We start from the raw sequence: 24914 nt of genomic DNA on the forward strand, positions 1-24914 counted from the left end.
TTTACACTAGTATAAATGAGAGGAGACTCAGTTCCATAATATATCCTGATGCCGCTTTAAAAATGGTGAAATAATTAGCAGACTTGATAAATTTCTAGCATTGATTCAGATGTCCCTTCTCTTAAAACTATCAACAAATAAATCCCAGATATTTACATTTCCAAGTGTAGTTACGATCCTTTGTAAATTCCAAAAATGGGAGAATAGTTGATCAGTATAATTAGAGATGATTAAACCTCAAAAGATTTAGCAGTTAAGCTTGGAATAGGTATCAGGCCATTTGAGATTTTTATCCTGGGCTACACTAGCGGGGGGGTTTCGAACTAAGATACGCAACTTCAGCTACGCTATTCGCGTAGCTGAAGTCGAAGTATCTTAGTTGGACTTACCTGGCCATCCTCACGGCAGCAAGTCGACTGCCGCGGTTCCCCCATCGACTCCGCTTACTCCTCCTGCCGAGGTGGAGTACGGGTGTCGATTCGCGGATCGATTTATCGCGTCCAGACGAGACGCGATATATCGATCCCCAATATATCAAACGCTACCCGCCGATCCGGTGCTGTATCTGCCAAAAAGGGCTCTGATCCTGCATGTGGAACTGCTAATGCAGATCACAGTGTCCACACAGAGTCCTATTGAAGCCAATGGGACTCCATGTGGGCATGGGAGTCTACGCTAACACGTTGACTTGCAGGACCAGGGCTTAGGTTAGTAATCTCATGAGAGACTTCTAGTACTTCCTGCTTAGAATCAGGTTGGAATTACACTGCTAGAACCAGGAATGGCAGCAGTGAATGGAAATGAAAAAATAGATTTTCAGTTGGGACGTCAGCAATTTGTCTCTCTTTCCACTCATTTGTACATTTAAAGAGCACCATCCTGCTCCCACTGACTTCATCTGGGAGCAGTGGATGGTCCTAAACTACCAATAAACGTAATGGCAATAATGATACAGATGTACAACAAGGTTTACAGTACCGTGGATGTACAATCTAGAGATATACCACTCACAGTACTTAAATTTACCTTGGTTTTTGTAGTATTCCCTATTCTCACTGTGGGAAACATTGCAAACACAGTGATACTGGTCAATACAGCAGTGCTGTAACCTTAAGATTTTAGACGTGATCCTGCTTTCTGTCTGGAAGAGTTTGCCATTGGTTTTAACGGCAGCAGGATCAGGCTCTTTAAAGGCACCTGTTGTGGATACTGCTCAAATAAAATCAATCCGAAAGCAGTGTAATCTGCTAATATATCCAGCTGGTGTCTTTGAGCCAAGGGAAATGAAGTACTTGATAGCCTTGTAAAGCTTGACTTTGTTTTCTTGTAGTTCTCCTGAATGGCAGTCAATCAGCCCATCGGAGCAAAAACGCCTGTGTCAGACAGTGCTAGATGATGGAGAATTCTGGTATGGTACCCCTTTGAAATATAAATATGCTGATGAGAATAAATACAGTGAGCAGGCAGGCCAAGTGAGGCAGAGGAGGATAGCTCTGAATTGGGAAATTAGTGCTTTAATCCAAAGAGAGGACTGGTACAATACAACCTTGATATAAGTCACTCTCAATTTACATATTCTTAATAACAGAGTATATTTTTAAGATGTTTAAAATGCCATACTTAGCAACTGGCATTAATATATTTAAAACATTGTGAATTCTAAAGTTCTCAAGATCGAAATGAATGACACTGTGATTGACTTGTTTCCTGAAGGGGTTAATCAGACACAGGTGATTTGCACAATGTAAGGAATGCTTCAAAAATAAGTCTGGCAAGTTTTATATTGTCTAAATACTCCATTCCTGTATATCACATTTCATCTTACTAATGCCATTTGAATTGGGTGATTCAATGCAGCATTTGCCACGTTAGCTCTTTTGTGCCACACCTGGTGAAAGAATGACTCATGAGGCTACACAAATGCTCTTGGCATCTACCGCGTGTGCTGTGCATCCTGATGGACCTGAAAGTAGTGAAATCAGCACAGAACAGCCTAACAACTTCCGAAGAGTTTTCAGTTGTTTTTTTCTCATATTTTGCTGTCATTTAGAGCAGTGTGGTCTAGGAGATAGAACACTTGACTGGGCCTCAGGGGACCCATGTATTATTCCCAGCTCTGCCACTGGCCTGCTGAATGACCGTGAGCAAGAAATGTCGCCTCTCTGCGCCTCAGTTTCCCCATCTGTAAAAGGATGCTGACCTCTTTGTAAAGTGCTTTGAGATCTACTGGTGAAAAATGCTATATGAGAGTTAGGTATTATTTAGAATTCAAAACAGCCTTGACAAATTGGAGAATTAGTCTGAATTCAACAAGATGAAATTCAGTAGAGATAAGTTCAAAGTTCTCCACTTTGGAAGGAAAAATCAAATGCACGGCTATAAAATGGGGAATAACTGGCTAGCGGGGTAGTACTGATGAAAAGGATCTGGGGGGTTATAGTGGATCACAAACTGAATATGAGTAGTCAATGTGATGCAGTGGCAAAAAAGGCTAATATCATTCTTGGGTTTGTTTATAGGAGTATTGTCTGTACGGCATGTGAGGTGATTGTCCTGCTCTGCTTGGCACTGATGGGACCTCAGCTGGAGTACTGTGTCCAGTTCTGGGCACCCCACTTTAAGATAGACATGGAAAATGTGGAGAGAGTCCAGAGAAAAGCAAGAAAAATGATAAAAGATTTAGAAAATCTGATCTATAAGGAAAGGTTAAAAAAAAGTGGGCCTGTTTTGAAAAACAGTCTTGAGAAAAGAAGACTGAGGGGCGGGGACCTCATAACAATCTTTAGATATGTTAAGGGCTGTTACAGAAGGGACAGTGATCAATTATTCTCCATGTCCTCTGAAGGAAGGATGAGACGTAATGGGCTTAATCTGCAGCAAGGGAGCAAGGTTAAAGATTACGAAAAACTTTCTAACTATAAGGGTAGTTAAACTCTGGAATAGGCTTCCAAGGGAGGTCATGGAATCCTCATCACTGGACACCTGCCAGGGATAGTCTAGGTTTATTTGGTCCTGCCTCGGTACAGGGAACTGGACTTGATGACTTCTCAAGTTCCCCTAAATTCTGTGATTCTGTTCAATATCTTAAATGTTCAGATTGTGAGTTCTCTTTGTGTTATGTGTACAGCACCAAGCACAATGGAGTTGAGGGGGTCCCTAGATTCTACTGCAGTAGTCATAATAATAATAATTAATAATGGTTAAATCTTATTTTCAGGGATCCCAACAGTTATTTATTTTGCAAGTCATTACATACTGGACCTGAAAAATTAAAGGGGGAAAATGAAATAAACAGCTCACTAACTGTTTAAAAAACGGAGCTATTCTATAGCTTCTGGATATGGCTAGCTTTCCTGCCTCTCTCAGAGCACATGGATTAATTGCTAAGTTATAAATAATAATAGCACCTACATGTGGGTTTTTTTTCTATCATGTTTTACCAGTTTATTCTCATGCATTCTATGTGGGCTCGTCTCAAATAGAAAAGGGACATTTGTCTAAAAAGATAAGGCAGTTTAAAGCAAGATAAAAGATCAGAGTGGCATAAAGCAAACTACAGAAGGCTGCATGAACTGTGTTAAATATGGCTGAAAACACATTTTAAGACATTTCAAATGGGAAATATGTTTTTGATAAGAATTTTTGTCTCTTTTACCCTTTGGGTTCCTGGTAACTAGGAACTAGCAAGACCTTCAGGGTAACATGTTCAAGGCTAGATTCTGATCTCAGTAACTTACAATGAGTTACTCTGGATTTACACCAAGAGTAACTAAGGTCAGTCTTGATAAGGGAGGATAGAGAGGAGAGGCAAATTTCACATTCATTATTGTGCTTCTGCCAGAGGGGAAAGATTAACTCTGGGGCTAGTTAGCAAATCAGCTTCTAATTCTCTCTGTCTGCCTCCCTCCCTCTCTTTCAAAGATGTAGGGCCATATTCTGCTCTCAGTCACACCAGTGTAAATCCAGAGCAACCCCAACGAAGTGCTGATAAGTACTTCACATGTAAATCAAACTGTGTCATTTGCTCCCCTATCAAAAATGTGCGGTGAAAAGTTTCTAGGACAATGTAAGTTAAAGTAACCCTAGGCTCCTATTACTTATTCAGCAGAATATGGAATCTATTATAGCTGGTGGGCCTGTGATGTTGCTATCCCTGTGTGCTATTTTGAGGATCGCATCCTGTCAACACCCACCCACACACATTGCCTGGAGCACATTGGCTTTTTCCTGCCATTCTTGTTCATTTGTGTCATTCAGTCACTAAGGCCCAGATCTTCAAAGGTTGATTTCAAAGGATGTTAGGAGCCTAAATATCTTTGAGGATCTGGGTCTACCTGCCCCGCTTGACACCTGGTTTCTGCTACACTGTTTTCCTGCTCTATTTCCTGTGCTATCCAGCAGTGGCTGTTGTATTGCACACCAGTCTCTGACTTGGTAAATACTTCCCCTACTGGTTCTTACTCCAGTTCGGTTCAGGTCTGAGTGCCAACCCATTCACAGCAAGTGAAGTGCCAGTGGGCCCCTCCTATGTCTTGCTGCACATTGGGCTATCTGCATGCTTCTTGGTATGTGAGTTGGAATGGTTGTACGCAGCGTATCACACTTGGTTGTCGTTCAATTTTGGTAGAACTTTTACCCCCTCTGTACTGTTTTTGCACTAAAAAGGATAACCGGGCCCAGGAGCTGTGAGACTAGAAGACTAGAGCCTCCCTTCTCACACCAGTTTTTACACTAGTGTCACTCCATTGGGGTTGATTCTGCTCTCTCCCTGACGCTGGTGTAAATCAGGAGTAACTCAGATGAAATCAGTGGACTCTCACTATATTAAGACTGGTATAAGAGAGATCAGAATCAGGCCCACTGGGGTCAATGGAGTTGCTTGTGATTACACTCGTGTAAAGGAGAGGAGAATCGGGTCTAGGGAGAGAGATCTTCAACTGCTGTAAATCAGCATAGCTCCAATGACGCACATCCATGAAGCTTCACTGATTTACAGAAACTGATGATCCGGCCCTATATTCTGATACTCTGCATTTTGAATTGGTCTGTGGGAGTAGTTTCTGCCTAGGCTGCTGCTTCTGTTCAGTCACTAGTGTGATGCACTGACTGGTTTCCCTTCCTTTCGTTTAGGATGAACTTTGAAGACTTCAAAGCACATTTTGATAAAGTTGAGATCTGCAACCTCACCCCAGATGCTCTTGGGGACAATGCTACCAAGAAGTGGGAGGTGACAATCCATCAAGGGAGCTGGGTCAGAGGTTCCACTGCTGGAGGGTGCAGAAATTTTCTAGGTGAACAGAGATTTCTTTAGAAAAATTTCACACTCCCGTGGAAGCATCCGTTATAGACACAGAATTCTTCACCCCTTTGTAACTTCCACAAGCGTGTGCTGAATAAGGCCAGCGGAGTCTCAATTAGCTTAAACCCAGCAAAATATCAAAACAGTCACCAGATTCCACTTGAGAGAAATACTTTTCTTTGCCTTTCAGTTTTGTACACCTCTTTCTCCTCTCGCTTACATTTGTCCAAACTAGGAGTAACTCCACTGAGCTCAGTTAAGTAACACCTGTGTCAAAGGGCTATAAGTGAAGAAATCCATCACATTCTGATCATGTTGGTGTAGACTTGAAGTCACTCCACTGATTGAATGGAGTTACGCCAGATTTACACCAATATGAATGAGATCAGAAGTTGATCCTTTGTGCTTTTATATTTTCAACAAAACCCCATTTAATTGTCTTATAACTTTCATCTCCGATTTAAACCATTGCTGTTTAATGAGATATTGGGTCTAAATTCTGCTATTGTTTATACTAAAATCCAAGTCCCTCAGGATTTGGCTCTTTCTCTGCAGAATTGCATTGAAATCATCAAGATACATAATGGAAAATGGAAAAATAAAACACACATAAACCCCCCAAACCTCAAATTACTCTCTCTATTGTTCTCTTTGGCTCAGTTTAATTTTTTTTGAGGGGAAAAACGTCTGTGTTTTTTGCTTTGGCAGACACCTTTTGGACTAATCCACAGATCAAGCTGCATTTGACAGAAAAAGATGACGGGCAAAATGAATGCACATTTATAGCAGCTCTGATGCAAAAGAATCGACGTAAACTCAGGAAACTAGGTGCTGACATGCTGACAATTGGCTATGCTATTTATGAGGTACTTGGTATTTTACGATGTAGTAGCCATGTTTGCTCTTTCTCTCTCCCCCACCCCCTTGTATGATACAAGTTGTATCTCTCTGTGTGTCAGTCTAGATTTCTGCATCACACACCCATTGCTGTGGTATCTAATCACCTGTGTTCTTTAAATAATGATGAGAATGGTAGCTTTCCCTTTAAAATGTCCTAATATTGGTGCAGAAGGGCTTTGCTAAAATGGATTTTCTCCATCCTAGAGCTCCTGAATACAATGCCTGCCTGATCTTAGAGTCTGAGAGCTAGATTCCCCTGGCATCCAAGCTCCATTCAGCACAGGAGAGTGGGGTGGGAGGCGTGCCAGGGGTTAATGGTGACTTCCTGATCCTAAAGCCAGTGAATCATGCATGTATCTGGCCCTATGATTCTAGATCAGTAAGGGAGATGGGAATCTGACATGTCTGAACCACGCACAACAGTTATTTTGCACACAATAATCAATAAACCTAAATCCCTGCTTCAAATTCTATTGCAGAGCCCTAGCAAAGATGGACACTTGAACAAAGACTTTTTCAGATACCACCCTTCCAAGGCAAGGAGCAAAACCTACATTAATTTACGGGAAGTCTCTGACCGAGTCAAGCTGCCACCTGGGGATTATGTTATTGTTCCTACTACTTTTGAGCCACACCAGGAAGCTGACTTCTGCCTGAGAATCTTCTCTGAGAAAAAAGCCATCACAGAGTAAGTAATCAGCGAAGAGTGGTCAAACAGGCTCCTGCAACTTCCAAAACACTCACACACCAGTCATGTTAATTGGGTTTTTAAAGAACCATGAGAGATTCCTGAGGGCATTCTCCCTATCTTGCTCCAGGCAAGAGACCCCAGAGATGAAGAACCATCCCTCCCATCCACTTTCTGCAGCACCCTCACCTGCTATGTGAGGCTCCCAATGAACTAAATGGAGTTCATTGCCACAGCAATGCTTGTAATTAACAAAAGTTAACCCCTGGTGCTGTGCACTAAATCTCAGCCAGGGGAATCTAGTAAACTAAGCTTTTCCCCTTTTCTTATTGTTGGGTGTGGTGTTTATTTTTGTTGGGGAGGGGGGAGTTTGTGTGGGAGGATTGGCAGGTTTTTTGCAACAAAGTGGGGAAGAAAGAATTAGACGAGTTTTTGAACGCTTCTGGTGAACGCTTCTATTTCAGGAGGTCCTAAATCAGTAACCCCTTTTCCAATACACTTAAAATGTGGTAGAAAAATTCTACCATGACTCCAGACTTAATTTTCCAATTTTTAGCCCACTCTGACTATTTTTGTGGGTATTAGGAGGTGGGGAAATCAAACTAATAATGAAAACTCAATTGCAACCTTAACTGCTCCATAGTATATATTGTTCTACATATGTAATAATGCTCCTGTTTGTTTCCTGTCTGAATGACCATGTTTAATAAAGAATAAGTTATTTTTAAAAAGCATTTGCACAACGTATAAAAAGCGAAGCTCACACTAGGCCTAGGAACCACTTAAGCTCTGTTTTGAGTTTAAGCAGGGCCGGCTCCAGGCACCAGCCGAGCAAGCTCATGCTCGGGGCGGCGGATTCTATGGGGCGGCATTCTGCCCAATCCTAGGGGGGCACGGCCACTTTTTGTTTGTTTGTTTTTTGTTTTGTTCACCGATCTGGCTGCCCTGTAGGGGCGGCGGTGCGGAGGAGGGGAGCGCCCTGCTGGGAGCGGGCTGCGCGCGCCATCTGCCCCAGCTGGTGCCAGATCTGTAGCAAGCCCGGCAGGGCAGCCCACGTCCTTCTCTCCCTGCTGACCAGAGCAGCGCGGAGCCCTCCCGGCAGGTGGCGCGGCGGTCAGGGATGCGTGGCAAGCGCCCTGCTGAAGCCCTGGCCGCTCCCCTTCTCTCTCTCCCCCCATTCTCTCCCCCCGCTAGCCGGGGCATGTCTGCAGCGCAGGGAGTCCCCCTGCACCCTGGCTCCAGCCGCCCCTCAGGGTTTTTTTTTCCCTGATTTGCCGCTCCGAACGCACCGCAGGTTTTGTTTGTTTGTTTGTTTGTTTTGCTTGGGGTGGCAAAAAAAACAGAGCTGGCCCTGAGTTTAAGTGATGCAAAGACCTGACCCTCTGCATGGGGATGAATTTCACCCAAAGTGAATAATTTGTTCAGTAAAAATACTATATTTGCTTTTACTTCTGGAAAATTTAAACAGATAGGATCCCCAGCAAAGTCCTTTGTTATTGAGTACGTTTTTGTTTCCCTCAGGGATGTGGATGAAAACGTTGACATTAATCTCCCAGAGGTAAATCTACAGAGCTAAAATAAGGACTGGATAATTCAGCATAATCCAATATGCTCCATTTGTATTTTTTCATTTCATTTGAATTTTATGAGAATGCCTACCTGGTGTGTGTGAAATCTGCAGTTGTATTGGGTTTAGTAAAACAACCACAATAATAATAATTAATAATTCTTCCAATTGTTTGCTGATAAGCAGCTGAAATCAGAAAGAAATTAAGGGCTGGCTCCTCAGCTGGTATAAATCAACATAGTTACTGAAATCAATGGACCTGAGCTGATGTGCACCAGCTGAGCATCTGGCCATTAGCAGTATTACACAGTTAGGGGCAAAGAACCTATTTACACTCAAACATGCACACATATTCTCAGAACATTTTGGGATTATGCATTTTCATAAAAATGATTAGACAATTTTTGCTGTTGATTTTTAATTAAGCTGATTTTTACGCTTAAAAAAAAATCTGACAGGCAGCCCTTGAACCACTTTGTAGTCACTATATTTGGGTATTGACTAAGCTAGATCTTGTTCACCTTATTCCTGCAAATAGTCCTACTGGTTGCAGTGGAGATACTTGCGGAAGGAAAGTAAGCCAAGATTCAGCTTTGCATCTCTTTGGCATTATTTCACTTCGTTTTCCCCTTGCTTCCAGAGACTGGGTAACAAATTGAGCTTTACATTTCCAGATTCTCAAGGTCATAGTCATTAATGATGTACATCTATTCATCTAACCTAGGTATTAAAGTGCCTGCCATGTGGCATCTGAATGGCAGGAGATAAATGGTGGGCTAAGTGTCATGTTGGGTGTATATTGGTCAGAAAAATGAGTGTAAGTGTCAAATCAACGTAACTTTCACCATGTTGGCATTCAGTGGATATACAGTAACTTCTTATTCTATGGCAGCATTGGGCACAGTGCGGGACCTTCCTCACTTAGCTGATTCTCCTTCTGTGCACACCCTTCCAGTACATGGGCATGCAAGTTGCACTCATTTTGCACAGCCACTGAGTGCCAAAGCAGGGCAAGTTACACTACTTTGCTGCCTACATCTATTTTATGATCAACTTACTCCCAGCCTTGTATTTCACACAGCAGTTAATATCACCACTGAATTTGGCCCAGAGACTTCCATGACAGTTGCACCTGTTTATCCCAGGCTTCACTTGGCTGAACGTGGTTATAAAATAGAAAACTGATAGTTTTGAGGCAGTGTAGCATTGGAGGCCACCAATGACCAGTGCTCTGCCTGCTCCTTAGCCCATGCTATTGTGTACTCCTATCGGAAATGAAAGGTGAAAATTTCTAAGACATTGGGTGCCCGGGAGGGTTAAGTTTTTCATACAAAATACACCTTTCAGATTTTGTTATATCTATTTCAAGATGTATAGCACTCCCCAGTGGGCTGAAAGGATGGCTGGCTTGCTTACTTGTTACCCTGCAATTGCAGGGGCCTCAAGCATCGGTGCATCTCAGTTTCTCCTGTTCTCTGCCTGTGACACATCATGATTTTGTTTCCTATGGGCTGTAATACTTGGATCTCATTTCTGTGGTTGGGTTTAGTGTGTGGGTGCCGGCTGTGTCACTGCCTTATGATATACAGCAGGCCAGACTAGATGATCTGTTGCTCCCTTCTAGTCTTAAACTGTGTTACTGTGACTGTTTCTCATAATCTGTGTGCAAGAACCAGTGTTAGCTCTCTGATAGTTTTAACGTCTCCCTGTTCTTGTAGCCCCCTAAACCAACCCCACCGCAACAAGAAACCGAAGAAGAAAAACAGTTCCGGGCATTGTTTAAACAGGTTGCGGGAGAGGTGAGTGCGTACTCAGAACGCTTTTAGCTTTGTCTTATGGTGATGACTATGATCTAATGTCATGCTTCAGGGCTTTAGCTGGTCCCCTGAGGGGGTCAGTAAGGAAGTTTTCCCCCAATACACACTTGTAATCTGGGGGGAGGGGGCCTTACCTTCCTCTGACATAGCAGAGATCTGCCACAGGGAGAGACGTGATTCCAGCTGGGGTGGGCCGGTGCTCTGAGGTGGTGCAATCAGGCTGGTAAGTCTTGTTCGTATGATCACCAGATTTTGGGTCAGGAAGGAATTTTCTCCCAGGTCAGATTAGCAAGGAAACTGGGGGAGAGGGTTGCCTCCTCTGCAGCATAGGCCATGCATCACTTGCCAGGTTCATCTGCGTGTATCTCAAACCCAATCAATTCCCTGGCATCACAGGGGCCTTGGGCAGTGGTCTTTCCTGTTCTTTGCTTGTGGCACACAATAGTTTTGTCTTCTGAGGGCTAAAATGCTTTAGTTTAACTGACATCATTGGGCTCAACATAGGGGTATTTGGATGAAGTTTAACGGCCTGTGAAGTGCAGGAGTTCTGATGATCCCTTCTAGCTTTAAACTTTATGAACTATAAAAATCATGAATGTTTTACAAGAACTGGGTTGGGAACAACCTTATGTAGCTGAAAAATATATTTTTGTTGTCACATAAATCCACGTGAAGTGAAAATTCAGGGTTCCATATGTAATATGTTTACTTGCAGTATATGTTCAGCCACTAGATGTCTCTGTGTCCTTTATAAAGTTCCTAACCGTGTGGTCCCTGGTAAACAAAGGAGACAACACTAGAACACAAGCTGTGAGGGAGCCTGTTTGGGTCTGAAGCTGCAGTTACTTTGTTTGAATAAACACCTCCTGTTTGAGAAGAACTGTGATTCCATGTAGCATGTCAGTGAGCAGCTCAGTTGTATTTTGCCATCTCCTCCTTTTTTTAGTCCTTCTGTTGTTTGTGTGATTCACTATTTCTTGGATTTCAGCAGCAAGCTGTGAACCCAGTAACAGTAGTGCAGTAGAGTTTTGTGATTGTCAGATGGATGATATTTGCATTCTGTTAGGTTTTCAATATGTCTGAATCTAGACACCCAAAAGTAAGAGCTGCTTTAATTTCTCAACTCTAGGACATGGAGATAACTGCAGAGGAACTTGAATATGTTCTGAATGCTGTATTAAAAAAAGGTAAGTGTTAATAACAACTTTATTTGCACTTATATAGCAGCTTTCATCCAAGGACCTCAAAGGGCTTTATAAAAGTGGATATTATCCCCAATTTACAGATGGGAAAACTGAGGCACTGCCTAGTAACTTGCATAATGTCACACAGCAAGTCAGTGGCAGAGTCGGGAACAGAACCCAAGTTCCCTGACCTAACTCGTAGCCTAGGCTATCTCCCAACAAAATCCATCTCAGATCAGTGATGCCAGTTCCTGGCTCTGGAGAAAGAAGATTGTCTTATTGCTAAGGCAGTGGACTGAGACTCAGGAGATCCTGCCTCTACCATAGAATCTCTGCATAACCTAGGCTAAATCATTTAATCTCTCAGTTCCCCATCCGTAAAATGATATCACAAACAAATGATAATAATAGTTACGAAATAGTGACAAAACCAAAGAAGAAATTGTGAAAAGTACAAAGTCTATTTGTATCCTCCTGAAGAAAATGAGACTTAATGAGTTACTGGGAGCAGAACTGATGTTCTATGGTTTTCTGGGGCATCTAAATTTCATGTGGATTTCTGATTCTAAAAATAGTCAGGAAAAAGGAAAGTTCAAGCCATTCTCCACAATACAAACAGCAGCTTGTGTTTATATTTGATGGGAGTGTGCAGGAAGTTTGTGTGTGCTCATCTCAGCAAGTGCTCCATTCACTGAATAGCATCAATGTGCGCTAAACATCTGCTCATGCACAAGGCTCACTGGGTCCACAAAATGAGACCATAAACACAGCTGCTGTTATTTTCTTCCTACCTGTAATTACCTTGTAGCTTCCAGTGTGACAGTGTTCTTCACTTTCCATCCTCAGCTGTTCTTTAGCTCTGCAGAGCGCTGTTACACAGTTGTTTGGTTTCAACCCACAAGTGGCTTAACTTCAGTAGGATGACCATATTTTCCCAAAGGGAAAATGGGACACCACACTGGGCTGGCCCAAGGCCCCTCTCAGCCCCTGCAAGCCCCCTCGTCCAGCCCTCCCTTCCTCTTGCCTGTGCAGGGCTGGCCTGAGGCCCACCTCTCCCCCCACACACATGTGGTGCCAGCCTGACCCCCCTCTGCCACCCGCCTGCTTGGGGCTGGCTTGAGGTCCTCCTCTACCCCTGCCCGCCTGGGGCCAGCCCAAGACCCTCCTACCTCCTGCATGTGGGGCTGGCCCAAGACCCCCTGCCACCAACCCGCGCGGGGCTGGCCTGGCCTGGCCCGGCCCGATCCCGAGACCTCCCTCCCACGCAGGGCTGGCATTGCCGCTTGCTCCCTCGCCCCCCCCACCCCATTCCTCTGCACCCTGTTAGGGGTTGCACCCCACTAAGGGTCACACCCACTTTTTTTGGCAAAACTGGCATTTGTCCAGTTTACTTTTGCCAACTGGTTATCAGAAAAGGGCATGCCCATGAAGGTTAGAAACAGAAGGGAAAAAACCTCCCCCTGCCCAGGGCTTTGGTTTGACTCATCAAACAAGTAGCACAAAGGACCTCCAGTTACTTTAGAAATTGTAGACCCTCCTCAGAAGAGTTTGCCTCCAAAACAAAATGGGTTCAGCTGCCTATAGCATGCCTTGCCCAGACCAGGATTCCAAACTGGTTGCCAGGGAAACAACATTTCCCAGAAATTCCAACCCCTCAATCCCAGAGCAAGACCAGTTTGGAATTATCCCAGTCCGTTCTTACCACCAAAGGAGAGGAGAGGTCTGGCACTCACTGCTTATAGGGCTCCCATCTCAGGGCCTATGTGCTGAGTCAGCAGTGTGGTGTTCTACAAATCCCAGCTCACCTCCTCAAGACGACTTCCTCCCTTCACTGACCACATCCTCTGCTCCATAGATATTTTAAAACGTCATAGCTGGGATGGCGTAGTGCTGGCTTACAGGTCTCTCAAATCTTCAATAGCAGGTGCATCCTGTTACGCTATTATACTACTATGATTCTGATTGGTTGGTTCCCTCCCCCTCATCATGAAAACACTGGAAATCAAAATGTTTAATATTTGTGTTAAAAGGTAAAATGTTATCTAAAGTAAATTCTAAGGGACTGATCCAACACCCAGTGAAGTCAATAATGGTGGGTCCCAATAGACTCCCAGTGACTGCATTGAGCTTTGGATCAGGCAATAATTTTTTAATGGCTAATTCAAAAGTATGTGTAACACCCGTTAAGACAACAATAAATACATAAAATATATGGACGTACAGTTTTTAAACTGTGATTCTATCAGCTCTACTCTGCATCATCAATATGATGAGATGATCAATCCCTGATTGACTGTTAATAATGTCATTTTATTATATTTAAAATTTTTAAAGGATGTTTACAAAGCTAGTCCTGCAGCTCTTACTCTCTTGAGTAGTCCTATTGAATGAGATTTTAACTGACATCACTGGAGGTTTCTCATGTGAGTAGAGGCAGCAGAGTTGGCCTCCAAGTGAATTACTCTTTTGGAATTACAGGTAGTGGTCACAGGAGTATCTTTGGAACTATATCTTACTTTTTTCCACTGTTAATTTTTTTAGACTTTAAGTTTATGCCCAATGACTTTATTTCTTATTTAACTTGATTATTATGCTTTTTCAGCAAAGGACATCAAATTCGAGAAAGTGAGCCTCATTACATGTAGAAACATCATCTCTCTTATGGATGTATCCTTTCAAATAAACGCTAATGTGAATTCTCCGGGGTCACACTGGCACTGAATGTATGCAAGTGCCCTGGGGGATCTTTCTCATCCCCAATACTAGACATGAGTGCAATATTGTGATATAGTGGAGGTACACGAAGCACAACAAACAGATGATGTCAAAATTGTATTCCAGCTTTTATTATAGAAACTTAGAGCGGGACTTTTCAAAAGCATTCAGGTTTTACCATAGACTTCAGTGTAGTCCCTGGCTGAGCTCTTCTGAAAATCTCACCCATTTTATTTATATACAAGATGTTGCTATGTCAACTACTGGGCAGCAATCTGAAAAACCTGGAAATGACTGTCAATCAGATCCTTGTGCTCCAAAAGGTGGAAATCCAGTCCTTTACAACTGTCTGATCACTACTGAAGCTTCCTAGAATAGCTTCTTCCCTTGTATAGGTACTTTGCTGAGCCTGCTCTCCTGATAGCTGGCCATTTAATATTGCAGACCAAGCAGCCACAGCCCTAGCGTGGCAGCTGGCTGCTGCTTGCTGTATCTGTCTCCTATCCAGCTAGTAAGTTCTCCTCTTTTGTTTTTGTTTCTCCAGCCCTTGTTATTTGTGGCACCTCCTCACAAATATTTGCAATAAAAGCCCAAAACAAAACAAAACTGCCTCTAGTTTGAGATTCAAAACTCAGCCCAGGCTAGTCAAAAATGGGTGTTAAGATTTGTGAGGCTCTCAAGCAAATCTGCCCAGTTTTGAATAAAACCTGGGACCATTTATTCTTTTGCTGAATAGTGGAAAGTACCACTCTACAGAAGATGGCAGCTTCTAAAACTACTCTGGCCTAAGTTTTCAAACCTGAGTGTGTGAAGTTCAGCACCCAAATCCACACTTAGGCATCCAAGTAAGTGGTCTGATTTTCAGAGCTGCTTGAGCACCTTTACAATCCTGTAGGAGCTGTGGGTGCTCAGTGCCTCTTCAAATCAGGCCACCCATTGAGGGGCTTGTGTAGGGTGCCAGACTTCAGGCTGACCCAGATTTGAACATTGTGGCCTGTAGGAACGCTTGTTGCATTGGTAGCCATGAGGAGGCTCTCTCCTCAAAAATTAAGATAAAATGTTGAGACGAGGTGGAAGTAGTAGTCATCACCGGCCAAATCCTGATGCCCTCACTCATGCAAAATTTCTGAGTAAGGGCCCCATCCTGTGATGGACTTAGCACCTCCTGGGAGGTTCTTCTGAGTATCTCAGCTTCCATTAAAATCAGCACTTTGCAGGATCAGGGCCCTAAGGACTGAGGGAGCCCTGACAGGATTTTCCCACATGTGAGAAAGAGGCAAGTTCTAACAAATCTCGATTCCCCTCTATAAAAAGTACCTCAGCTGTCTATAGCAACTGTCCCAAACACCAAGGCCAGGTTCTGCCACACTCACTCTACAAGTAGTTCCATTGGTTTTTGACTGACTCCAGGTAGCAGAATCTGGCCCTAAAATAGCAATACTGATAATGCAGTGGCTGAGCAATTCACATAAAATATGGTAGCATTTTTTATCAGGTAATTTAATTCTCTGAATCATTCCTATCCAATTGGAATCCAAAGCTGCTCTTGCTTTCGAACAGTGTTCTCCCTACATTACTCAGCAGAGACATCACACAACGTTCTAGATTTCCAACAGCAATCATTGCAATTGTTTGCTCTCAACAGCATCATAGGCTTCCTAGTGTAGATATTGTTATCTGAGTAAAGGAATGACTGGTAGATTTGGACAGAACATGGGATTTCACTTAACCAGTATTTTTCCTTAATGTGGGTTTTACTAGTCCAGTGGTAATGGGAAACTGGAATTTAATGAGTTCAAGATTTTCTGGGACAAACTAAAGAAGTGGCTGGTATGTGACTGTATTCATTATTTTGAGTCTTTATCATTGGAGTTTTTTAGGAAAATGTCAGACAAACACATTTCTGATATGGTCTAGATATACTTGATTCTGCCACAGCACAGATGAATTACTAGGTGTCTTCTTAAGGTTCCCTTCCAGCCCTATATTTCTATGATTTTCAGAGATAAAAAATCTAATGGCATATGTCTTCAAAAGCACAAAATATTGATTAAAAACACAAGCTCTTAAAAATATGTGTTTTCCTCTGGGAAGTATGACCAATTTTTAGTTTTCCATTGCCCCAAACTGGAATGGTTTACTGAAAATATCAGTGATTTTGGTAAGCTAAGAAACTGTTTGAGGTAATGAATTTCAGAAATGTGCTTTAATAGGAGGCCAATCAAAATAACACCGGAGGGTTCTATTCCTATTGTTTCACACAAGAAGAAAATGCTGACTTCTGATTAGTGGAAAATAGTCATGTGATGAAGTATGAGGTTTTCCATTGTTTATCTCCTCAGCAGTAAGCAATACTGCGGGTCTGGAACAATGTTAGCCAGTTAGGCTCCAATTCTGCAAACACACATCACACTTTACTACCATGAGTAGGCCCTTTGAAATCAATGACACTATTATGGTAGTAAAGTTAAGCATGTGAGTATATGTTTGCAGGATTGCATATCAAGGCACAATAATTGTTTTCTCATGGGTCATTAAAATCTTCTCTAAATTTATGCTCCATCCAAGATGTGATCATTGCAATTTTCTGCTTCCTGGATTTTTCATCCAAAGTCTCAATTGTTTTTCTGGGTCACTTCACTTCATCAGTCCTTTAATACAAATGTTTGATTTTTTTTAAACTGATACACTTAAGAAATGCATGCTCCCAATGGAGAGATTTCCAGATATTTCTTATTAAAACATTCAGAGTGAATATAACTTATGGATATAAGTAATTCACAATTGAATGAAGATCAATATATCCTGTCCTACCAGGAAAATGTGGAACTTTACTTCAGCTTGATAAACATTTAATTTCTGGGTCAAACCTTGATCAGTGTTGCCAATTCTCATGATTTTATTGTGAGTCCTCAGATATGTGTTGCTTTTCTTAATTCTCCAGTCTTGGAAGGCAATTATTATTTTTAAAAAATGATTGTTGAATGCTTGGGGTTGGCAGTACTGTTTGATTTTCACCTCAGCATGGTTCCTAATTCCCCTTTTGACCCAACCGACTAGCCAGAAATTCAGGGTCTAAGTAAGTTGTTCCAGTTAGGAGTAGGAACTAGTGGTAGTCAGGTGTTTCTTTGATGCAGTTTTGTTTATTTACAAAGAACGTGCAAAGCCCTGTGTCTCTGAAGGCAGAAGGAATCAAATATCAGGAAACAGCTTCTTTTGCTCATAGCACCAAGAGCACTCTGCACCCTGACCCAAAAACCGCTCCTCAGGTTTCTTCCAGGGTCAGCCACTGCTTTCAGCTATCTCTCTGAGTGTCTCTCATACGTGTTCTCCCTTCCCTCAGTGCTTAAAGTGGGGGTGATCACAGGGGGTTGCAGATCTAGGGGGGAAATGTAAAGCTCAGGCGGGGTTAATGGGGGGGCACAGAGCATCTACCAGAGCTGCTGCCTCATAAGCTCTCCAGGCTCCTGCTGCTTCCTCATACAGCACAAGGCTCAGCCATGGGGAGTGCCCACTCCCTGGCTCCTTCACCTGCCGATCATGCAGACAGGGGGCCTGTGTCCCTGGAGGAGCAGAGCCTCGGGCTGGGAACTGCAGGAGACCGGGGAGCAGCAGATGTAGCAGCTCAGATAGGGAGACCAGTCCTGGCACAGCCTAGAAGCCAGGATGGGGCTGGGAGAATCCACAGGGGCCTCAGACCCTACCCCTCCTGTCACCCACCACCTTGTAGGAGCAGGCTAAGAGCCAGGCCAGCAGAGAGGGATGGGGTGGGGAGCAGCAAGAATGGGAGGGCAGAGAACGGGCCCCCAAAGGATTCACTGTAGCCCCAGAGAGACCCCCCAACCCCACTGTCGCTAGACCCCCCCCATCCTCAAGAGAAACCCCAAACTTTACTTTTACTGCACCCCGAGAGACCTCCAACCACACTGTCACTGCACACCCACCCCTAAGGCCCCCAACCCCACTGAATCACTTTGTACCCCATCCTTTGAGAGACCCCCCCAACCTCAGTGTCATTGCACCCCCACCCCTGAGATCCCCCCAAGCCCATTGAATCTCACAGAGCCCCTGCCCTCTGAGAGACCCCTATCCCCACTGTCACTGCACCCCCATGCTCTGAGAGACTCGGACCCTACTGAATATCACTGCACACTCTCCCCCTTGAGGCCTCCCCAACCCTACTGACTTTCACTGCACCCCTACCTCCAAGAGATCCCCCAAACCCACTGTCACTGCAACCCCCCAGACACCCCCAAGCCCCACTGACTGTCCCCCATTCCCGAGACCCCCCCAACCCCACTCTTACTGCCTCCCAATTCCCTATTCCAAAAGAGACCCCCAACTCCATTGAATCTCACTGCACTCCAGCCCCCTATTCCCAAATAGACGCCACTGAATTTCACAAAGCCCCCAGACCTCCCCCCTCAAACTCTCACAATATATTTTGTTTTAGTAATTTGCATTATACAAATAGGTATACATACCTTACTGAGCTAATAATTGCATGTGTTGTGTATTATATGTATGCAGAAATTGTGAATTGTCCGTATCAAGTGCATGAAAATTAACTTTGGGCTAAGATTGTGATAGACACCCCACCCCACCCCCCTTTACTTCTTTCAGACCACTTTAAGTACTGCCTCTCTCACACATACATGCACGCACACATAAAATACTCAGCAAAAAGTTTTGGATGGTTTCACATACTCCTTTTATCTTAGGTGGGGGCTCACCCTTGCAGTTACGTTATTTGAAGAGTGAGTTCACACCTACTGATCTCAATGAGGTTTTAACTCAACCCATAACAACTTTCACTCAGCTCATAACAAATAGGATAGAGACAGCTTGATCCCAAATATACTCTCAGTGACACAGCCAGATTAGATCCAGACCAAAGTCCCTTCAACTTCCTTAAATGTTTGTGCTAAATCAAGAGTTTTAAAGCTAGGCATCTAGAACATGAAACATCATTGTTTTATGTGCTACAAATACGTGAGATTTGTTAACTTACTAAATGTCTACATTTCCCCCCATGCAGAGTATCTACGTTCATTTTGATTCTGATCGTTCCGGCACCATGTCCTCCTATGAGCTTCGTAGTGCTCTAACAGATGCAGGTAAGGTTAATGGAGATATCCTATCTCCTAGAACTGGAAGGGACCTTGAAAGGTCATTGAGTCCAGCCCCCTGCCTTCACTAGCAGGACCAAGTACTGATTTTGCCCCAGATCCCTAAGTGGCCCCCTCAAGGATTGAGCTCACAACCCTGGCTTTAGCAGGCCAATGCTCAAACCACTGAGCTATATTCGATTTATGTTGGAAAAACAGAAAAACTATGGGGCAGATCCTCGACTGGAGACTGAACTTTCACTGACACAGGAACAATTTGTAGTGTGAAAACTGTCAAAATTTCTTATTTCTGAATTCTACATCTATTTTAGATGAAAACCAGTTTGCAGTCAGCTTAGTGTCTGCTAGAGGCAGGGAATCAGTCCATAGAGTACTTCCCCACTAACAAATTTTCAACAAATAACTAGATATTTATTAAAGTCTCACAGATTTCTTTTCAGGTCAGTTAGGTTGCTGCTGCTTCTTCAATATTTGTTTGTTTGTTTGTTTATTTTTAAAGGATTTCAACTCAATAATTACCTGCTGCAGCTGATTGTCCTCAGATATTCTGATGACCGGTTCCAGATTGATTTTGATGACTTCCTAAACTGCTTAATTCGCCTCGAGAATGCAAGCCGTGAGTATCCACTTTTGCTGAAATCATATGTGTAACACACTCACAAAGTTTGGGTTATGTTCCTGGTAAAGGCTGGTCCACTAAGGGATAACAGTCCACTGCTGAAACCAGCTAGTGGAGTTACTTCTCTAGCTCAAGTTCTAGAGGTCTGCCCAATGATTTTGAAGGCCCCAATTTCAAATGCTGTCAGTGATCCATGTAAGGGATTGTTAGACATACACATGTGTTGACATTACACACTTTTTAACTATTTGTTTGGGTTTTTGACTGAAAAATATAACCCACAATACAACTATGAATTCTGGCTCTCGATTCATTTGCATGCAGGGGTCTTTCTCTGTCCAGACTAATAGCAATTAAAAGGGTTGGGTAAATCAGCCTCTGATTAAAGTGATCCTCTGACCCTGGTTCAAACCTTAGACCAAACCCAACCCCTTTATGGGGATCAAAAACAGTTTAATTAACTTTTTTAAACAATATTATTAAGTTTTTTGCTTCTTTCTCCTTTCTGGTTCCAGCCTGTGCTGGAAATTGAAGGGTCAAAACACAGCAAGGGAGTAGGTATTTCTGCTATATTCCAGCTATACATTTTTAGAATCAGGAAATGCAGATAGTCTGGATAAAATTCAGACATTACTTACCCCTGGGGGAATTCTGTGCTACTGCGCATGCACAGAATTTATTCCCCCTGCAGATTTCTTTGCTTCCCCACAGAAAAATGACTTTCTGACGGGGAAGCAAAGGGATGCCACAAGAGCGGTCATGTGACCCTCCCCAACAGTATGTTTTGGGAGCCCAGGGCAGCCGTCAGAGAGGTAAATCACTGTGGGGCAGGAGGTGGGACTGGGGAAGACCCGGCTGGTGGTTCCTACCTTGCGCCGAGCTCAGCTGTTAGTCTGGCCTAGGCTAGGCTGGGGAGGATGGGACTTCCTCTTCCCCTGCACAGCATCCGGGGCCAGGTCAGACCCAGCTCCAGATTTCTCCCCCGGCTGCAGGAAGCTCTGCAAACTTCCCGCCCCCTCCTGCCTCCATTGCTCCTCAGCTGCAGAGGAAGGGATCCCTGTACAGGGAACTGCTCCCCCATCTGCCCAACCCTCAGGCATCCAGACCCTCTCGTACCCAGACCCTCCCGCCAAGCCTCCCCCCCCCCTGCACTCAAACCCCCCCCAATAAGCTCCACTCCCCCTGCACCTGGACATCCTGATGAGCCACCCTCTCCCAGATCCCCACTCCGCTGAGCCCCAATCAGTTGCACGTGGATCCCCAGCATCTGGACCCTCCCCCAAGTCCCCCCCACACCCAGACCCCCCTGCCAAGCTCTATCCCCTCCACACCCAGACTCCCCTCCCACTGAGCTCCACCCACCTTCACCTGCCCCCCCCTGCAGAGTCCCATTACCATTGCACCCTGAACCCCACAACAAGCCGCTGTGCATGCAGATCCCCTCCGCACCCAGATACCCCACTGAGCTGCTCGGACCCAGATTGCCCCACACAAAATCCTCTCAACCCACACCTGGATCCCTCCACACTACGCCCCTCCATATTTGGATCCTGCCTTGGTGAGCCTGCCTCCCACACTTGGTGCACCTGGCATTGAGGGGCAGGGCCCTGGGGTGTATCTGGGGAGGGCCCAGTCCTTGCACTATGTCAGGGTTGGGTGCAGCCTCACCGCTGAGTCCATGTCCTGGGGGGAGGGGAGGAGAGCTGCATAGTGATCTTACACCTCTGTGCCGCCAGTGGGCTGTGCTCCCCAATACCATGCTGGAGCCTCCACATTTATTTGACAACTAAAAATTTACTGAATTTTGCAGAATTTTAAAATATTGTGCGCAGAATTTTAATTTTTTTTGGTGCAGAATTTTTAATTTTTTGGCACAGAATGCCCTCAGGAGTAAGACATGTATCCAAACATCTGGGTGTGTCTCACATCCAAACAGCCAACTTTGGATTAATTTCTGAAGTCCATGCTCAGACAAAAGACCCAGTGAAATCAATGGTCATTTTGCCTTCACAAGGACTTCCGTTTTCAACCCATTCTAAGGGTTCACTTGTGATCTAAGCCTTTATAGAAAGCCAGATCCTTCCTCTCTAAGGAACAGTCACAAATGGTACTTCACAGTGGGACAGGTTGCTTATGTGCATGAATGTGAATGGGGACTCTGTATAACTATGATGTCCTGATGTTTATTTCAGGGATATTCCTGGCACTAAGTAAGAAAAACAGAGAATTCATTAACTTGAATATAAATGAGGTATGATCCTAACTTCATATAAAAACTGACAACCTGGAAATCTGCTCTAGAACTTTGTCACATTTTAAAAATTGGGAATAATCCTGGCCCTAGTGAATTCAGTGGGTGTTTTGCCATTGACTTCAGTGGAGCCAGGATTCACTGTTTCTGCATAACTCTGTCTCCTCCAAGCTTATTTCCCTCCTTTTCGCCCCATTTCATATTCACTGCTCCCTTTCTCTCCTCTTTCTGGGTTCTCTCCTCCTTACTCTCTCTGGGCCCAATTCACTGCTGGGGTAAATGGGTGCAGTTGATTGGAGCAAAATGCCTCCTGGTTCTTCCTAAGTCATTGAGGATCCATACCACCCTTTACTGTAGGCTGTGCCTGACAGGCAGCTGCTGTGCTTTGTGCTCTTGTTACTGTGCTGATCCGTGTCTTCTCATTGTTTCCTTGTGCTCCCCCCGTCTGTCTGTTGTGCCCATCTGTTCTCCCTCATTTCACACTTCAATTATTATGAGCTCTTTGGGGCAGGGCCCATCTGGTTGTTAGATTGTGGTACATTGCCTAGCAGAATGGGAATGGAAGCCTTTAGGTGCTACCACAGTATAATAATAAATAATAATAATAAATAATCTAATGCTTAGAGATCTACAATGCATTCCTTTTTTAACTAAAGACCTTAATGTTGAACAAGTTCCATGTGGGGGGGAGGTGTGCGTTCAACTTCTGTCCCTGCTACTGGGAATTATTACATTTTTCTTTTTTGGCATCCCAAGATTTCTTTCCTTGTAATAATTGGACTAAAATGTTACTCTTATTTACACTGTTGTAAATTCAGAGTGACTCCAGCAAAGTCAACTGAGTTACTTCGGATTTACATGTGTAGGTGAGAGAAGAATTTGTCCTGTTGTCTTTCTTTTAGTCATGAAGTGCTTGAATCTCGCCATTAACTTTGCTAATAAATATTGGTATTAACTACAACTAAACTAGAGCACTAGCTCATTGGCACGAGAATCAAAATTCCCCTGCATTGTAAGGCACTGATTCAAAACAAGATGGTGCTGTTACCAGGGCCTTTCCTCTGGCACATGGGGTTTGATGGTGGTAGCTGGGATTATCAGTCATAACTTTTGGTCTTTATTTCTCTACTAGTTTATCACCCTGACAATGAACATTTGAAGCTGTCCAACCTGGATTTCAGCAGGATCTCATGATTGTGCCACTCAAACCTCCAACCAAAGAGCTGTTACCCTTGTCATGCAAATGTATACAGGTGCTGTGGTGCAAGGGGAACACGTATTCTTCCCACCCTTTCTCTCCTCCACCACCATTATATTACTGAATAAGATCTTTATGGGATGAAATTTGTTTTATTTTGTATAAAGATTAATATTGATTGCTACAGTGTAAATATGCCTTTGAATGAGGCACGTGTACATTTCAAGCAGCCCGAAACTGACAGTGGTGAGTGACCAAGGCCTTTTATGAAATATAATTGTGTTCAGCCCCAATATACTTATTCGTTGCACCACGGAAACCCACTCATTAAGAATCCTCATGGTTGCTTGTCTACAGGTTAGCAAAATGCTTTTGAAAGTATAGTAGCCTGCAGAACTTCACTAAAACGGTATTGACTTCCAAGTGGATTTTGCCCAACAAACACTGGGCCAGCATTCTAGAAGAGCATCCCAGAGTGTTACAAATCAGGGAGCACTAGTGGAGTGATAGATTTATTATTAACATTCATCCTGGAACATTTATACCATGGGGGCTGTAATTCTGGCTTGCTCGGAATGATGTTTAATCCAGTGGCTGGCCCTGTCTACAACTCTCACTGAGAAGCAAATTATTTCCTCTGACTCTCCTCTGTTCCATCCCCTAATACCAGGCAGACCAAAGTGTATCCCACAAGGCAAATAAGTATCACACCATTCTACAATGCAGCCAGTGGCTGTGTTCATCTTCAGTATGAATGTGTGGCACCACAGGTGCCAGCATGCAAGTGCCATTCCCTCACCTTGCAAGTCTCTGCTCCAGCCCGAGCCGCAAGTGCTCAAAGTGCTGTCTACACAGCTATTCTTACAGTGCTAGCATGAACTCTGCTAGCCCAAGTCTGTCAACCTTGGCATGGAGGCTCATTCCCAGTCGCTCCAAATTGCGTGTAGACGTACCATGTCAGTCAGTTTCAGGGTGCAGTGCAGTAGTGTTCAGATAGCTTTGGTGTCCAGTGTTAATTAGAAAATAATAAAGTCAAGGGCCAAGCAAATCTCCATCTGCACGTTCAGGTTGGTTCCCTCTAGTATATCCATAACTTGTATTTGCTTTGTAATAAATCATCTCTGCTGGGTTTGTTTTCCAAATCATTTCTCGCGGCAAAAGAAACATCTGTAGAGCAGCTTCTCCTTTCTGAATGTCCAAGTTCTGTCACACTGACGTAGCCATGGGTTTATTTTTGGAACTGTGGGGGTCCCACAAACCGTTTGGAAAGGGAAATCAAGCTTTAACAAGCACAAGGTTAAAACAATAACATCACTAGGAGTGGTGATGTTTAAAACAGCCCCTTCTCTGACTTTCAATGAATTATCCTGTACCTAGGTAGAAGATGCCTCTGGGGACACTTACAGAATTCGGTAACCAAGGTATGCAGCCCACGGAGTGTGTTTATCATTCAAATTGTAAGATTTTGTGCCTCTCTGGCAGCCCTTGGAGGAAGTCTTCTAACTTTGGAAAGGTTTGGATTAGGATCTAGAATTCAAACTCTCAGT

At 43.8% G+C, this 24914-nt stretch overlaps 1 protein-coding gene across 1 annotated transcript in view; it reads left to right on the top strand.

Annotated features, from left to right (window-relative positions):
- The window catches only part of CAPN9 (calpain 9), a 44729-nt gene extending 20256 nt beyond the window's left edge, over positions 1 to 24473 (top strand). Inside the window, exons 8-20 of the mRNA XM_034766967.1 lie at positions 1331 to 1408; positions 5131 to 5291; positions 6008 to 6165; positions 6679 to 6887; positions 8409 to 8445; positions 10173 to 10253; positions 11401 to 11458; positions 14058 to 14122; positions 15932 to 16000; positions 19209 to 19287; positions 19799 to 19915; positions 22111 to 22169; positions 23302 to 24473. Of these exons, the coding sequence (XP_034622858.1) occupies positions 1331 to 1408; positions 5131 to 5291; positions 6008 to 6165; positions 6679 to 6887; positions 8409 to 8445; positions 10173 to 10253; positions 11401 to 11458; positions 14058 to 14122; positions 15932 to 16000; positions 19209 to 19287; positions 19799 to 19915; positions 22111 to 22169; positions 23302 to 23328 (1198 nt within the window). The 3' untranslated portion in view covers positions 23329 to 24473. The remainder of the gene's footprint in view (positions 1 to 1330; positions 1409 to 5130; positions 5292 to 6007; positions 6166 to 6678; positions 6888 to 8408; positions 8446 to 10172; positions 10254 to 11400; positions 11459 to 14057; positions 14123 to 15931; positions 16001 to 19208; positions 19288 to 19798; positions 19916 to 22110; positions 22170 to 23301) is intronic.
- Positions 24474 to 24914: the final 441 nt, after the last annotated feature.

This window comes from Trachemys scripta, chromosome 3 (genome assembly GCF_013100865.1).
Source record: "Trachemys scripta elegans isolate TJP31775 chromosome 3, CAS_Tse_1.0, whole genome shotgun sequence".
Lineage (NCBI taxonomy): Eukaryota > Metazoa > Chordata > Testudines > Emydidae > Trachemys > Trachemys scripta.